Raw genomic sequence first — 15,719 nt, forward strand, 5'->3', positions numbered from 1 at the left:
CTAAACAAATAAACATCGTGTTTGAAGCCTGCTTTAAATCCCACAGGTAACTACAGCCTCATTTAATGCATTGCTAAGTCCCCTCTAAAGCCACGTGCCTATCACAGCACCTCTGCTGTCCCTTCCGCCTGACATCTTGAAGATGACATAAAGCCACAAATACACACATAATTCTTTTTTGGGGAAGGAGGGCTTTTGGTTTTGTTTGTTGTTTGTTTGTGGGGTTTTTTGTTGGGAAGAGGGTTTTAAGACAGGGTTTCTCAGAGTTTCTCTTTAGCCCTGGCTCTCCTGGACTCGCTCTGTAGACCAGGCTGGCCTAGAACTCACAGAGCTCCGCCTGCCTCTGCCTGCCGAGTGCGGGGACTACAGGCGTGCGCCACGACTGTCTGGTCATCGTGGCCACAAAATGCATTTTAAAGCCAACAGAATTTGTTGATCTTAGAAAGTCTGAAGCCTGACCTTCGTCTTTACCTTTCATTACAGCCTGAAGTGAAGCGACTTCTTCTCTCCACTGCCTTTTCACTTCATCTATAGCTTCTTGCTTAGTATTTTCAGAGACTGTGGCAATTGCCTTAATATTCTCCATCTCTGCCTGGGCCTCCCACAGCTGTGTCCGAAGGTGACCCAAATCATCCTGTGCGGCTTGCAACACTGCATTTTGCCTCTTCAGATCCTCTGGGGGGAAAGTAAAAGATTTTTCCATTAATGTGTATACTTTATCAGATCCAAAAGAAATGAAGAAATTAAATTTTTAAATGATAAAATAAATTATGAAGCCACTGTAAAAGAAATATGAAGTATGCTGGGTTTCAGAATCAAAGCATTTAAACCAATAACACACTGGGGAGGTCACAGTTCTGCTGCTATATTTAGGCTTTTAACACTCACTAAATGAACACAATCAAAAAATTTTATGTGTATGGGGTTTTTAACTACATGTATATGTATCTGGTGCATCAGATTCCCAAGCCTGTTGTTACACATGGTTAGTGGGCATGTAGGTTCTGGGAATTGAACATGGGTCCTTTACAAGAACAGTAAGAGCCTTAGCCACTGAGCTATCTTGTCAGCCCCAATAATCAAATTATTTAACTACTCAGGTGTAGGTATCCAAATCTACAAAATGGAGATTAAAGATGGCCACATCACAGGGCTGTAGCAACAACAACACGATGTGCTGTGGATGCCTGCGAGCATGGTAACTTTTAAGAGTGAGCCTTCAAGACATATTCAATGAAAGAAAGCCATGCTACATATAATTAGAGTTCATAAAGCTATAATTACTTTCTCAGTCAGTCACCTTTTTTGTTTTTGTTTTTTTGAGACAGGTTTTCTCTGTGTAATAGCCCTGGCTGTCCTGGACTCGCTTTATAACAGGCTGGCCTCAAACTCGCAGAGATCCACCTGCCTCTGAGTGCTGGAATTAAAGGCGTGTGCCCCACACCTGGCTCTTAGTCATGCTTTATAATCCCTTAATATTAAGTTGATATCACATGTACACCACGTGACTTAAGCCTACACAGGACATATAGTTGGTCATGACTTTTTAAAAAGATGGATGTGTAAGTCAAAAACGCAGTTTAGTGGTACAGCACTTGTCTAGTATGTACAAAACCCTGGGTCTGGTCCCTAACACTGCTAAGAAAACAAAGATAAAGCCTATCATCTCTATATGGGGATGTATCTGTCTCTATATGGGGATGTATCTGTCGTCTCTATATGGGGATGTATCTGTCTCTATATGGGGATGTATCTGTCTCTATATGGGGATGTATCTGTTGTCTCTATTATATGGGGATGTATCTGTCGTCTCTATATGGGGATGTATCTGTTGTCTCTATATGGGGATGTGTCTATTGTCCTTACTGCCAACTCTCACTATTCCATTTATTTAAAAAAAAAAAAAAAGACCATGGCTGTCGTGAACATGGTATGTTCAATTTTAAATCTATACTTCCTTATTTATAGGAAGTTTGAATATCTTTCCATATATTGATGAGTGACCAGAATTTCCTTAGGTTTCCCTCCCTCCCTCTGTCTCTCGCAATGTAACATAAGCTGGCTGCAAACTCTCAAGTCTTCTACCTCAGCCTCCTCAGTAACAGGATTCCAGGTGTATGCCACCATACTCTTTCTGCGTATCTGTTTCTAATGCAGAGCTTCCCTCCTGACTTAAGAAGTGCACTGTGGTGGGTAATCTTCAGTGTTGACTAGATAATGCATCACAGAGGAGGAAAACCTACAGTCGTGTATGACTGCGTTTCCAGAGAGGTTCAACTGAACAAGGAAGGCCCGTCCTGAATATGGGCGTTAGCACCCCACGGGATGGGGTCCTGGACTAAACTTTAAAAAGTGAGCCAGCCAAGCATCAGCACCGTCCCCTCTGCTCCCCTGGCTGCAGCTCCACCTAGCCACGTCACGCACCTGCCGCCATGTCCTCCCTTACATATGTCCACCGCATCTCCTCCAACCACACCGGGCATTTTGTCATAGCCACATGAAAACTAGTAAGAGTAACTGTACTGAGAGTGGGCACGTTGCTGTTAAAAACTGACTACATGGTTCATAGGTATTTGAAACTGGCTCATGGCAGAGACATGTAAGAACTTCTGAGCTATGGAACAAAGAAGCCTCCGAATCCTATAAACCTAGTCAAGTGGTTCATTCTGATGGAATGTGGAAAACCAGAATTCAACAGAAAACAACACAGAAAAGACAGTACTCATGAGGTGTGGAAAGGAACAGCTCAGGCCACATCTCTGTAACAGCCATTCTCTCACAGATAATAAAAGGCACACTTACTGAGACCCTGAATCCCTAGCTAACAGATTTCCAGGAGCCAGAACCTCTCAACTGGGAAAGTGAGTTTACAATCAAAGCAGGCGTGGTGGCCACACGCCCTGCTCCCTGTTGAGTCCCTGGCTACAGGGCTGCAGAGATGGCTCAGAGGTCATGAGTTCAATTCCCAGCAACCACATGATGGCTCACAACCATCTATAATGTGATCTAATGTCCTCTTCTGTCATCTAGGCAGAGTGCTGTATACAAAATAAATAATTAACACTTTTTTTTAAAGAGGAGGAGGAGGAGGAGGAGGTGGCAGCAGCAGAGGTGGCAGCGGCAGCGGCGGCGGCAGGCTGGTACTGTGAAATACTCAGCAAGCACCAGGAGAGACTCCCATCTCTGCCGCAGGCGCACACTAGGACTCCTCTCTTTGAAGACCTTGCAATGCTGTCCGTCTCTGGTGCAGCCCAGATTCTCCCTGGGAGGCCACACTATGTGTTAACAGCTTTTAATTAACTCTTTACTCCTCAGTAATCCATCTTGGTGTACCTTTTGACAGTCCCCCAAATTTTTCCCAATATTCATATTATATCCTAGTAAAAAGTCTAAGCCAGCTGGACATGGTGGCACAGGTCTTTAATCCCAGCACTCAGGGAGACACACCTGCCTTGTTTACTAGTTTTTAAGTTTGTTTTTCTTATTTATCTTTTTTAAGCTTTATTTATTTATTATTGTGTATATAGTGTTCAATCTACATATACACCTGCATTCTAGAAGAAGACATCAGCTCTCATTATAGATGGTTGTGAGCCACCATGTGGTTGCTGGGAATTCAACTCAGGACCTCCAGAAAAGCAGACAGTGCTTTTAACTTCTGAGCCATTTCTCTCCAGCCCCATCTTTTTTCCTAATAGTTTTATTTCTTAAATATTCCTTGTTTCCTTGTTTCCGATCCATTTCTAAGTGAGCATATGGCACTGGACCATGTACAACTTCCTACGCCAGGCTCTCATGGCTGAGGCTCACAGAACACTGAAGGTGCCCTCTTGGTCAGCACTGGAAACCCCCAGCCCCGCCCCTCATTTCCCTGCACAGTCTCTCTTCTGCAGAGTCACGAGAATAGGGTCCTACCATACCCTAGACTAAGGATTTCTAAGAACAATACTGCTGCAGTGTTAAGTGCTTTTTTGAAGCTGGTTAAAGGAAGAAGGTGCAATAAAAATACCTTCAAGTTTAATAGAAAAATCAAGACAACTTTCCTAAATTTTGTAATATTCCCCACTAAAGTCAGCTTGAAAAAAAAATGTGCAAAGCAGGGCCGTGTGGTGCACATCTTTAATCCCAGCACTCAGGAGGCAGAGGCAGATGGGTCGCTGTAAGTTTGAGGCCAGCCTGGTCTACAAAAGCAAGTCCAGGCCAGCCAAGGCTAACAGAGAGACCTTGTCTTGAAAACCAAAAAAAGAAAAAAAGAAAAAAATGAGCACTAAGACAAAAACAGGCAGTGAGAGTCAGGAAGCAGTCGTGGCGTCTTTATTAGTAGTCCTCATTATCGTTTGCGTTTGCAACTCAGTGACAGTCCAAAGACGCAAGCCCAGCAACTACAGAAGCAGCAAAACCGTCCCTGTGGGGGGGAGGAAATAGTTTGGACTCATGTGTCACCTTGACCTATTTTACAGAAAGGCAACGCCTGCTGAGCGCTCCATCGTTTACTGTTTGTGCCTGTGACAAAGCCTGGCTTCCACCTTCATAGCAGGTACAATAACATAACCTGCTGCTTGAGAACAAAGTTTTAAATTTGATTTTTATTATGATACAGGATATATGAGAGCAGGAGGGCTGGCCCTGGTCTGCGCTGACTGCAGCAATCAGAAGAGCTCCCCACTCCTCACCTGGGCAGCACAGTAGAGCCACAAGGGCGGGGACATAGGTAAGGCAGCCTCGAGGGTGTGAGAGCAGAAGAGCTATCCCTGCCTCTCTCCTGGGCAGTCCTGGAGAGCTGGCCTGGAGGGTGTGAGTGTGAGAGAGCTGTCAGGCTGACCAGCTCAGCTACCACCCACGCCCAGATCCAGGGCTTTGAGGTGGCTCACCCCAACACCTACCCAATCTATGACCTGCTGGAGCAGATGAAGGGGCTGGTCCTACAGAACCAAAGCTGCACAGTCTCCATGACACAGAGCAAATATAGGATAGCGGACAGGAGTCCCAGTGATGATCCAGTACTGACAGTGTGGCAGTGGTCAGAGGCCTTAAGCCAGACCAACAACTCACTGTAATGAACATTCACAAGAAAAGCTATTTGAACAATGGGGTGTACTGTGTGACACACCATGACACACCACAGCTTCCACAACAAGATTATGTTGTTGCTTTATTTTGTTTGTTTCCTTTATAGGGGTGGTTGCAAGGGCAGAGAGAGGATATGGATGACAGTGAGATGAGTGGGATTGGGGTACATAATGTAAAATTCACAAAGAAGCAATAAAAAGTTAAAAAGAAAAAGGAAGGAAAGGAAGAAAGGAAAGAGAAGGAGGTGCTCTTAATTTTGTTTTTGTTTTACAAAATTTATAGAAAATAATTTCAAGAAAAAAGGGAAAACCTAAAAGCTTTATGTGAGAACAGAGGGAAATGGAAAACAAATAAGCTTTCAAAACTAACTTCAAGGGGCTAGAGAGAAAGTTCAGTGGCCATGAGCACTGCCGAAGCACCGGGTTGGAATCCCAGCGCCCACACGGCAGCTCACAACTGCCGAAGCACCGGGTTGGAATCCCAGCGCCCACACGGCAGCTCACAACTGCCGAAGCACCGGGTTGGAATCCCAGCGCCCACACGGCAGCTCACAACTGCCGAAGCACCGGGTTGGAATCCCAGCGCCCACACGGCAGCTCACAACTGCCGAAGCACCGGGTTCGAATCCCAGCGCCCACACGGCAGCTCACAACTGCCAGAGCACTCGGGTTCGAATCCCAGCGCCCACACAGCAGCTCACAACTGCCAGAGCACTCGGGTTCGAATCCCAGCACCCACACGGCAGCTCACACCTGTCTGTGACTCTAGTTCTAGTGGACCTGACACCCCACACCAGTCACACAAAATTAAGTTAAATTAAATTATTTTTTAAAAACTGACTTCAGTTTATTGAATAAAGAAAAACTAGGAGCCGGGCAGTGGTGGCGCAAGCCTTTAATCCCAGCCCTCAGGAGGCAGAAGCAGGTGGATCGCTGTGAGTTCAAGGCCAGCCTGGTCTACAAAGTGAGTCCAGGACAGCCAAGGCTACACAGAGGAACCCTGTCCCAAAAAAAAAAAAAAAACAAAAACAAACAAAAACAAAAAACAAAAAAAGAAAGAAAAAAGAAAAACTAGGACACAGGTTCAATTTCCAGCACCCACATGGCAGCTCACAATTGTCTGTTCACTGCAGTCCCAGGGGATCCTATGCTCTCTTCCGGCCTCTATGGGCACCAGATACACACAGTACACAGACATATAAGCAGTCAAAAATACCCATACACTAATTAATTAATTAAAGTTTTTTTAAAAAACACCAGGAAACTTGAAGAGGCTGTAGACAATGACCAACATACTAGTGTGAGAAAGGAGAAAGGGATGGGATAAAGCAGGACCGTTGGGTTTGATTTAGCATCGGAGGAAATACTAGGAGGACTTTACATACATGCATTAAATGTACCACCAGGTCATCGTGACGCACGTCACTGCTCAGAGTTTTACATACATGCATTAAATGTACCACCAGGTCATCGTGACGCACGTCACTGCTCAGAGTTTTACATACATGCATTAAATGTACCACCAGGTCATCGTGACGCACGTCACTGCTCAGAGTTTAAGGTGGAACCTTGTCAACTGAAGGCAGAAGTAAACTTTAAAAGAAAGACTGGAATACCTCAAGAATAGAGTGTTGTGCATCAGAGAAAGGGCAGGGTACGGTGCTTAACAAGTTTGCATGAGGACGCATGAAAGAACCAGGGACTGGGAATGCAGCTCCCAGGATGTGTGCCTGACATGCACACGGCCCTGGGCGCAATCTCTAGCAACATTTAAACCAAGCATGTATTGAATATCTATACTGCCAGTGCTTGGAAGATAGAGGCAGGAGGTTAGGAAAAGTCAGCCTGAGCTACATAAAACCCTATCCACAGCAAGGGATGAGCAGGGGAAGGAAGGGAAAGAAAGAAAAGGAAGGGGACGGGAGGTGGGAGGGGAGAGGGGAGGAGGGGAGGGGGGAGGAGGGGAGGGGAGGGGAGGGGAGGGGTGAGGAGGGGAGGAGAGAGGAGGGGTGAGGAGGGGAGGAGAGAGGAGGGGTGAGGAGGGGAGGAGAGAGGAGGGGAGGGGAGGGGAGGGGTGAGGAGGGGAGGGGAGGGGAGGAGAGAGGAGGGGTGAGGAGGGGAGGGGTGAGGAGGGGAGGAGAGAGGAGGGGAGGGGAGGGGTGAGGAGGGGAGGGGAGGGGAGGAGAGAGGAGGGGAGGGGAGGGGAGGGGTGAGGAGGGGAGGGGAGGGGAGGAGAGAGGAGGGGTGAGGAGGGGAGGGGTGAGGAGGGGAGGAGAGAGGAGGGGAGGGGAGGGGTGAGGAGGGGAGGGGAGGGGAGGAGAGAGGAGGGGAGGGGAGGGGAGGGGTGAGGAGGGGTGAGGAGGGGAGGAGAGAGGAGGGGAGGGGAGGGGTGAGGAGGGGAGGGGAGGGGAGGAGAGAGGAGGGGAGGGGAGGGGAGGGGTGAGGAGGGGTGAGGAGGGGAGGAGAGAGGAGGGGTGAGGAGGGGAGGAGAGAGGAAGGGAGGGGTGAGGAGGGGAGGGGAGGGGAGGGGGGGCAGGACAACGAGAAGCAGGAGGAGAAAGTGGGGAAAGGGAATACTAGATTAAAAGCATGCCGCCATGCCCACTTATATGTATATTTTGGCTACAAAACACTGACAGGATTATTTTTTAAAGACTTTAGGAGTTTAGACTACAGCCCAGCACGCACAAAGCCTGGGTTCAAGCTGGAGGCACCAGCTAACGACCAAGCACGCAGGAGATGAAGGACAGAGGCCAGAGCATCAGAGTCACCCACAGCTAGGTAGCCAGTTTACAGCTAGACTGAGATGTATAGGATTCTATCTCAATAAATTTTTCAATTAAAAAATACAAAAGCTAATGATTTTTAGGTTAGAAGTTCTCAAAGTGTGCTACCTACACTGTTGATAACGTCACCTAGTAACTTGCTAAAAATGCAAACTGTGGATCCCAGAGTCCCAGTCAATCAGGAACTTTGAAGCTGAATTACTTTGGAACCAACCACCAACCTCATCCCAGTTCTCACTGAAATACAATGTATCCCACACAGCAGGTACTTAACAGCAGGCACTGAGAAAACAACTGAACAGTTGTTTGGTAAATTCCATGAAATGTCAGTTTCTATACAACAGAACCAGGAACTACCTCAAGTATTAGGAGCAGCAACTACAACCTAGCATGATGACAGTCAGAAAACATACAAGCCTTAATGGTGTATTTTTCACTTGCTCCCCAACTCCACTGAGAACCCTAGATCCAAAAAGTATTATTTTTTATATCAAACACACACACACACACACACACACAGTTTATTCAATGATGAACAAACACTGTACTATTAGAAACTTAACACTGAAGACAACTTTAGCAGGAAAGTCGGAGAAGAGACTTGCAAACTTACCCTCTTTAGCCAAATACAACTCCTTAAATTTTGCTCTCTTTTGATTAAATTCTTGCTCAAGCTGCTGCTGTGCACGTAAAAATTCTGCATTAATTTTTTCCAATTCTGCTACCCGTTGCTGAAGAGAAACTGGAAAAAGAAATACTAGTTAACAAGTAATAAATTTGTTTATATATAAGTTACAAGAATAAACTAGTCATCCAGCTACATCAAAGTAGTAGGGAAGTTGAAATCCATTATATTCTAGGAAACTGTAATTTTTTTAAAAAGTCAAACCCTTCTATTAGACTTTGATACACATGCTGTGAATGAGTCATATAATGAAACAGAATTACAGAGAACAAGGCCTATTTCAATACAAGAGCTCCTAACATTCCTGAGTACACTGACAGAATGTTTTTGGTTTGGCTTGGGTTTGTTGTTGTTGTGGCTTGTTTGGCTTGGTTTAGTTTGGTTTTGATTTTTCAAGACAGGGTTTCTCTGTGTAACCTTGGCCATCCTGGACTTGCTTCATGGACCACCAGGCTGGCCTCAATCAAACTCACAACTACAGGTATGCACCACCTCATCCAGCTTTATACTGACTGTTAATCCATGGTTGAAATTGTTAAATATTGAGTTAGCTAAACTATTTATCCCACAGCTAACCCCACTGTTATGGAAGCTACTTCCTGTTTCTTTATGGGCTCCCTTGCTAGGACACCCTCAGCAACAAGAACTAATCTTCCAGTCCCAAAAGACCCACTACACTACATGGAATTGTTACCATATGGGAAGGGCACAAGCCTGTGACTGCGTCACAGCTCCAACATTGGCAGATCATCTGTTTTCAGATAAATGCTGACCACAGTCTGGCAATGAGTAGACACATTCGTTACTTCAAGGCTCAAGACTTGGAGCTCACTGACTGTCTATTCTGATCAAGGCCAGGGGTTGTTTTGGTCAAAATACAAAGCCTAGACTCAGCCTTAGAACTATCAACACAATCCCTTCAGGAGATTTTTATCTGCACTAGCCAACCACTATCCAGTTACCTCAGCCAGCAGAGGTCTCTTTTCTCTAATTTTATAATACACATAAATTTGGCTCTGAGCTCCTTATCGGTAGTTATTGTTAAATCCCAATAGTCAAATTAATAGCTTTCCCACGTAACACCAAAACTACTTACACCTACTGACTACTACAAAAATAAACAAATGAAGGAAACCATTCCATAACATTAGGTCAGAGGTTTTAGGATAAAGGCAAGATGACCTGGACCAAGAGGTCCTCGCCTTTCTCTTCTGACCAGGAGCCTACCCTTTCAAGGGCAAAACACTGGGAAAAGCCAGCTCCCAGGTCTCAATTCCAAAGTGACCACTGGACCTAAGACCCACCTCCAGGGCCCTGAACCCACCAAATAAAGCTGTAACCCCAATACCTCACCATCACATCACAACTCCTCCCCACTCCCCTTTACAAGGCCCCTAGCCCAGCCCAGCCGTGTCACTTCTCTGACCCCTCCCTGTGGGATCAGTGAACCCACCCAAGAGCTGCATCCCAGGAAACCTGACTTTTTTATAAGTTTGACTCAATCTGATTTATTCCGTGGCTGGAGGAGCTATGCATTCACATAACATACATTACTTCAAAATACTATAATGTACACACTTTTTAAAAAATACTATGCATTTAAAATAATTGAAAAGAGCTGGGCAAGGTGGCCCATGCCTTTAATCCCAGCACTCGGGAGGCAGAGGCAAGTGGATCTCTGGGAGTTCGAGGCCAGCCTGGTCTACAAAGCCAGTCCAGGACAGCCAAGGCTACAAAAAGAAACCCTATCTTGGAAAAAAAAATTGAAAAGAAAACAAAGGCACTCTGTTCATACTTTTCCCTAAGGCCTATCTCATACCTACCTTCCAAGTAAAATAAGACTAACAAATTTAAAAAAAAAAAAAAAAAAAAAAAAAAAAAAAAAAAAACTTAAAATTGTAGCCAAAGCCTGGAGCAGTAATTGGTATCTGTAAGCTCAGGACTTGGAGTCTGAGGCAAGAGGATTACCATGAGTACAAAGCTAGCCTGGGCTCCAGAGTCAAACACTCACAAAGTATTTCAAAAAAAAATTTTTTTTTTCAGAAAACGTTGTGTTCCCACTATTCCCTTCTTCATCCTGGCTCTGACCCACACAGTTCAAATCCAAATACACACCCACTAGTCTGACTGGCTCTCTCTACTCTTTAAGACAGATTGCAATTCCAGGAATCATGATTGTTTTAAGGGTGTCCCAAGTAACTCCCTTATTTTCATTTTGTTTTTGTGTAACTTTCAAAAGAATCTATTTCAAGCACTCCAAGCATATTGCATTTCTACAAAACAGAAAGGCCAAAAAAACTTCCTTTTCATAAGCATGCCTTTAACATCACAGGTAGAAAAGTCAATTTGCCAAAACAGAAAGACGTTTACAAATAGGTATCTCATAGTGCATTAACAGGCAACCAAAAGTCAAACTGAAAACAGTTCATCAAATGGAAGTCCTGCATTATTTTTTTAACAGTGTTCATAGTGAATAACATACAGCTCAAAAAGTACTTAACATAGAATGTAGAAAAAATGATAAATGTTAGCTATTACATTAAAACTAAGAGTATTTAATGAGTAAAGAAGTACAGAGATCGGCCGGGCGTGGTGGCGCACACCTTTAGTCCCAGCACTCGGGAGGCAGAGGCAGGCAGATCTCTGAGTTCTTGGCCAGCCTGGTCTACAAAGTGAGTTCCAGAACAGCCAAGGCTACACAGAAAAATCCTGTCTCGAAAAGAGGGGGGGGATGAGAGGGAAAAACAGGGGTCTCACTATGTAGCCGGCCAAAGCCAAGGCCACAATCTAGAACTTGTTATGTTGTCAAAGCTGGTCTGGAACTCGGTAATTCTCAACTGCTACAGGGTGCCAACTGCTTGGACTAAAGGTGTTCACCATGCCACCATGTCAAGCCTCGAGGTTCCAATTGTTTAGTTTAGTTTAGTTTAGTTTTCAAGGGTGGCTACTTTAAACGCTTGCCATCGCAAAAGAAAAATGACTGTTGCAGTCAAAGTTTTGGTTATGTTATATATGCATGCTTTTGTTTTGATCCCAAGTGTGGGATGTGAAACTGCCTTAGCTTATCCACAGCTGATAACAGCCTCCTGAGAGAGCACCTGATCTTTGTGAGCTGGGAACTGCCACATGTTGGGGAACATGGCCTTTGCCAGATGAAAAACATCCTTGTGTAGGAGGGTATAAACAGAAGCCCAGAGAGACAGAGAGAGAGAGAGACTGACTATGAATCGCTTCAAGATGCTGCTCCTAGAGAGAAACACTCCAGAGAATGGTTTGAGAAGGCTGCTGTGGATTTGTTTCACTGCTGTTGTTTGCCGTTTGCTGTTTGCTGTTTAGCTGGACTGCTGTAATCCTGAGGACTAAGAGGGGAATTGACCCAAGGAACTGAGTCTAAAAAGGTCTACATCCCTGTGCCCACTAACCTGCTTTCTCTCCTACCTAGGGGTGGTAGGTTGGAAGGGAGGGAGAAGCATTAAGAAACCCCAAATTAAGTAGGTTTTTAAAAAATTCATAGCCTGAAGCCAGACGTGGTGGCTCACGCCTTTAATCCCAGCACTTGGGAGGCAGAGGCAGGCGGATCACTGTGAGTTCGAGGCCAGCCTGGTCTACAAAGTGAGTCCAGAAGAGCCAAGGCTACACAGAGAAACCTTGTCTCAAAAAACCAAAAAAAAAAAAAAAAAAAAAAAAAAAAAAAAATCATAGCCTGCCAGGCATGGTGGCGCACGCCTTTAATCCCAGCACTCAGGAGGCAGAGGCAGGTGGATCTCTGTGAGTTCAAGGCCAGCCTGGTCTACAAAGTGAGTCCAGGTCAGCCAAAGCTACAGAGAGAAACCCTGTCTCAAAAACTGGGGGAAAAAACCTACAGACTCAAAATGTCTGAATTAAGCAACACCAATACAGAAGGGAAGAGGGAAAGTAAAATCCTAACTAAAGAAAAGAGCCAGTAATTCTTACGTACTTGACTTTCCCTAGTTCATTACTGTTTACTGTTTACCCTCAGTCCTCTTCCTCTCCCAAGTGCTGGATTGCAAAAGTGGGTTGCCACCACCACCACTTGTCTAGCTTAATTTTCCCTAATTTTGACATGAAAGAACAATAACTTAAAGATATCTTCAAGCCCTGAGCTGTGTCCTACTATATGCCTCAAAAAGGAAACACTTTACTAAGTTTGATGAGACAAAACAAAAAAGAGGGAAAAAGAAGCCTGCATCTTACTTTACTATAACCATAAACTTCTGTTTGAAGATTTTGCTCAAAACTCCAAAAGATGCCCAAGCCACAGAGCATCAGTGCAAAAGGGGAAAAAAGACTCTGCACAGCCCCTGACACCCACAGGTCCTGACCTGTAAGTGTCACTGGCTCAGGGGACATGAGCACGATGCAGCTACTCAGGATGCTAAGACAGGGCCGTGTCAGCCTAGGAGTTCAAGCCCAGCTGGGCACCCAAGAAAGAAGGGAGGAAAGGAAAAAAATAAGGGAGGGAGAGGAAGGAAGAAAAGCACAAAATGAAATTATTAGATATGATAGGAATATGCATTTAATGAGACCAAAGCTAGAAATGTATACTAAGGGAAAAGAACAAAATAAAAAATTATATATGTTACAACATAAACCATGTAAAAATATAATTAAAAAAACCAGACTGATTGCTGCGAGTTCAAGGCCAGCCTGGTCTACAAAGCAAGTCCAGGACAGCCAAGGCTACACAAAGAAACCCTGTCTTGGGGAGGAAAAAAAATGGAAAAAATATGCCAGGCCATGACAGTAGACAAAGCAGGCAGGTCACTTATCTGCTACACCTCAGGAAAGAAGCTGTCTGCCAGCATCAGCCCAGGCCATGGCATGCTGCCATTACAAGCTGGCAGAGTAGAATTTCTCTAGGCAACTTGAAAGGGAAATTCATATGGCCAAGGACATCCTGAGGGAAGCAAGACTGCATTGTGATGAGCTGAACTGGGTACCAGAGCTGAACCAGAAAACACCCAGGAGACCATAGAGCTTAAGGAAGAATGCACAAACAGCAATAAAGCAGCCCCAAATACATCACAATAAAGCAAAGTAAGGCTGAGGGCTGGAGAGATGGCTCGGGGATTGAGAGCACTGCCTGCTCTTGCCGAGGACTCTGATTCTGTTCCCAGCATCCCCACTGCAGCAGCATCGCCTCTATAACTGCAGACCCAGGGGACCTGATGCTTGGGTCAGGCACACATACGGTGTATACATACAAGCAAGCAAAAAACTCAAACACATAAATAAATTAATCTAAAAAATAAAATAAAACCACCCTATGTTGGGATAAAGTGTAGCTCCACTAGTACAACACTTCCTAGCATGCACACATCCCTGAACTTGACCCCAACAGCCCATAAACTGTGCACAGTGACACATGCTGCAATTCCAGCCCCTGAGTTGTGAAGGCAGAAGTACAAGGTCAATGGCAGCCTTGGTTCCACAGCAAGTTCAAGGTCAGTATGAATACAAGAAACTGTGTTCAAAAAAATAAATAAATAAAAATGTAAAAACCTTATATTAGCTGGTCACAGTAACTCAGAAGGCTGAAGAAAGCTCAAAAATTCCAAGCCAGCCTAAACTACATTATGAAACCCTATCTCAAACAAACTAACCCGTGGATGGGGGAGATGGTCCTGCAGGTAAAAGTACTTACTACACAATCAAGAGGACAGGAATTCAAAACCCTCGTGCCTGCATTTTAAGAAAACATTAAAGCCGGGCGTGGTGGCGCATGCCTTTAATCCTAGCACTCGGGAGGCAGAGGCGGGCGGATCACTGTGAGTTCGAGGCCAGCCTGGTCGACAAAGTGAGTCCAGGACAGCCAAGGCTACAGAGAGACCCTGTCTCGAAAAACCAAAAAAAAAAAAAAAAAAAAAAAAAAAAAAAAAAAAAAGAAAACATTAAAATTTAAGACAAATAAAATAATGCCTATTAGCCAAGCAGTGGTGGCGCACGCCTTTAATCCCGGCATTTGGGAGGCAGAGGCAGGAGGATCGCTGTGAGTTCAAGGCCAGCCTGGTCTACAAAAGCAAGTCCAGGACAGCCAAGGATACACAGAGAAACCCTGTCTCAAAAAACCAAAATAAATAAATATAATAAAATAGTGCCTACATTGCTCATCCATAGCTGAGCCTGGGTCCTCTGCACAGGGACTGTGACTCCTGACTGGGAGAAGTGATGAAGAGGCTCTTTTCCAGGTCACTAGAGGTCCTGGAGACAATAACAAAAGCGGCCTTGGTTAAGTAGCCCAGAGTGTAAGTGCAATGAAGCCCTTCCTTAACCTGTGCGCAGCAGTTGTCAATGCCCGGCAGCAGCAATAGGACACAGGAGTCTGAATGGTGCCAGTTCCTCTGGGAACAGAGATGCAGTACACCAGCCTTTTTGTTACCTTGCACAGAACAGTATGAAACATGGGCCATAAGCCTGGTCTACAAAGCAAGTCCAGGACAGCTAGGGCTATTACAAAGAGAAACCCTGTCTCGAAAAAAAAAAAAAAAAAGAAACACAGAGCCCCCATACACAAGACAAAGGCTAGTCTCAAGCCAAGATAGCCACCACCTCACACACACCCCCAGACAGTGGTAGCTATCTCTGAAGTACTGAAAACCAAGACAACGTAGCCAGCGTGGTCCACGATGGTGACAGACGCCTGAACCTCGCCTGCTGGTGTAGAATGTAGAATGTGCCCTCTTTCAGACTCAATGAGCACAGAGAGCCACATCGCCAAGGGCTTGCACCCCCCTTAGATGAGATAGCCCAGCTTGTCAACACACCCCCAGGCTCCCACACTGAGGTCTATTCTAGATAGCAAATTACTATATATGAGCTGAGGGACCATCTCAGTGAGTACATGGCTTGCCTTTCTACCCTCAGAACCCAAGTGAAAGGCCAGACATGGATGCTGGGAAGGCAAGAACAGGAGAGCCCTGGCACTCGCTGGCTAACCTAGCTGGTGAGCTCTCAGCCAATGGGAGACCGTACATCAAAAGCAGGCAGCATTCCAGAAGGTGACACTCACCTGCACACACACTCATATTTAAAAATCTTTAAATAAAATTAAAAATCTAGTAAAGGGGAAGGAGAGAGGGAGGAATGGGAGGATGCAAGGGGTGGGACAACAATTGAGATGTAATATGAATAAATTAATAAAATATATATATATTTTTA

At 45.1% G+C, this 15,719-nt stretch overlaps 1 protein-coding gene across 4 annotated transcripts in view; it reads right to left on the reverse strand.

Moving 5' to 3' along the window:
• Positions 1-15,719, reverse strand: part of RABEP1 (rabaptin, RAB GTPase binding effector protein 1) — an 86,014-nt gene that overhangs the window by 58,395 nt on the left and 11,900 nt on the right. Inside the window, exons 2-4 of one of the 4 annotated variants that reach the window (XM_084761329.1) lie at positions 14,664-14,762; positions 8,469-8,597; positions 472-675 (exon numbers count right to left, since the gene is read on the reverse strand). In XM_084761329.1, coding sequence (XP_084617455.1) covers positions 472-675; positions 8,469-8,597; positions 14,664-14,762 — 432 coding nt within the window. Of the gene's footprint in view, positions 1-471; positions 676-8,468; positions 8,598-14,663; positions 14,763-15,719 lie in introns of those variants that run through there. The other 3 variants (XM_084761330.1, XM_084761332.1, XM_084761331.1) reach the window with 3 other exon arrangements.

This window comes from Acomys minous (assembly GCF_964271855.1).
Source record: "Acomys minous genome assembly, chromosome: 16".
Lineage (NCBI taxonomy): Eukaryota > Metazoa > Chordata > Mammalia > Rodentia > Muridae > Acomys > Acomys minous.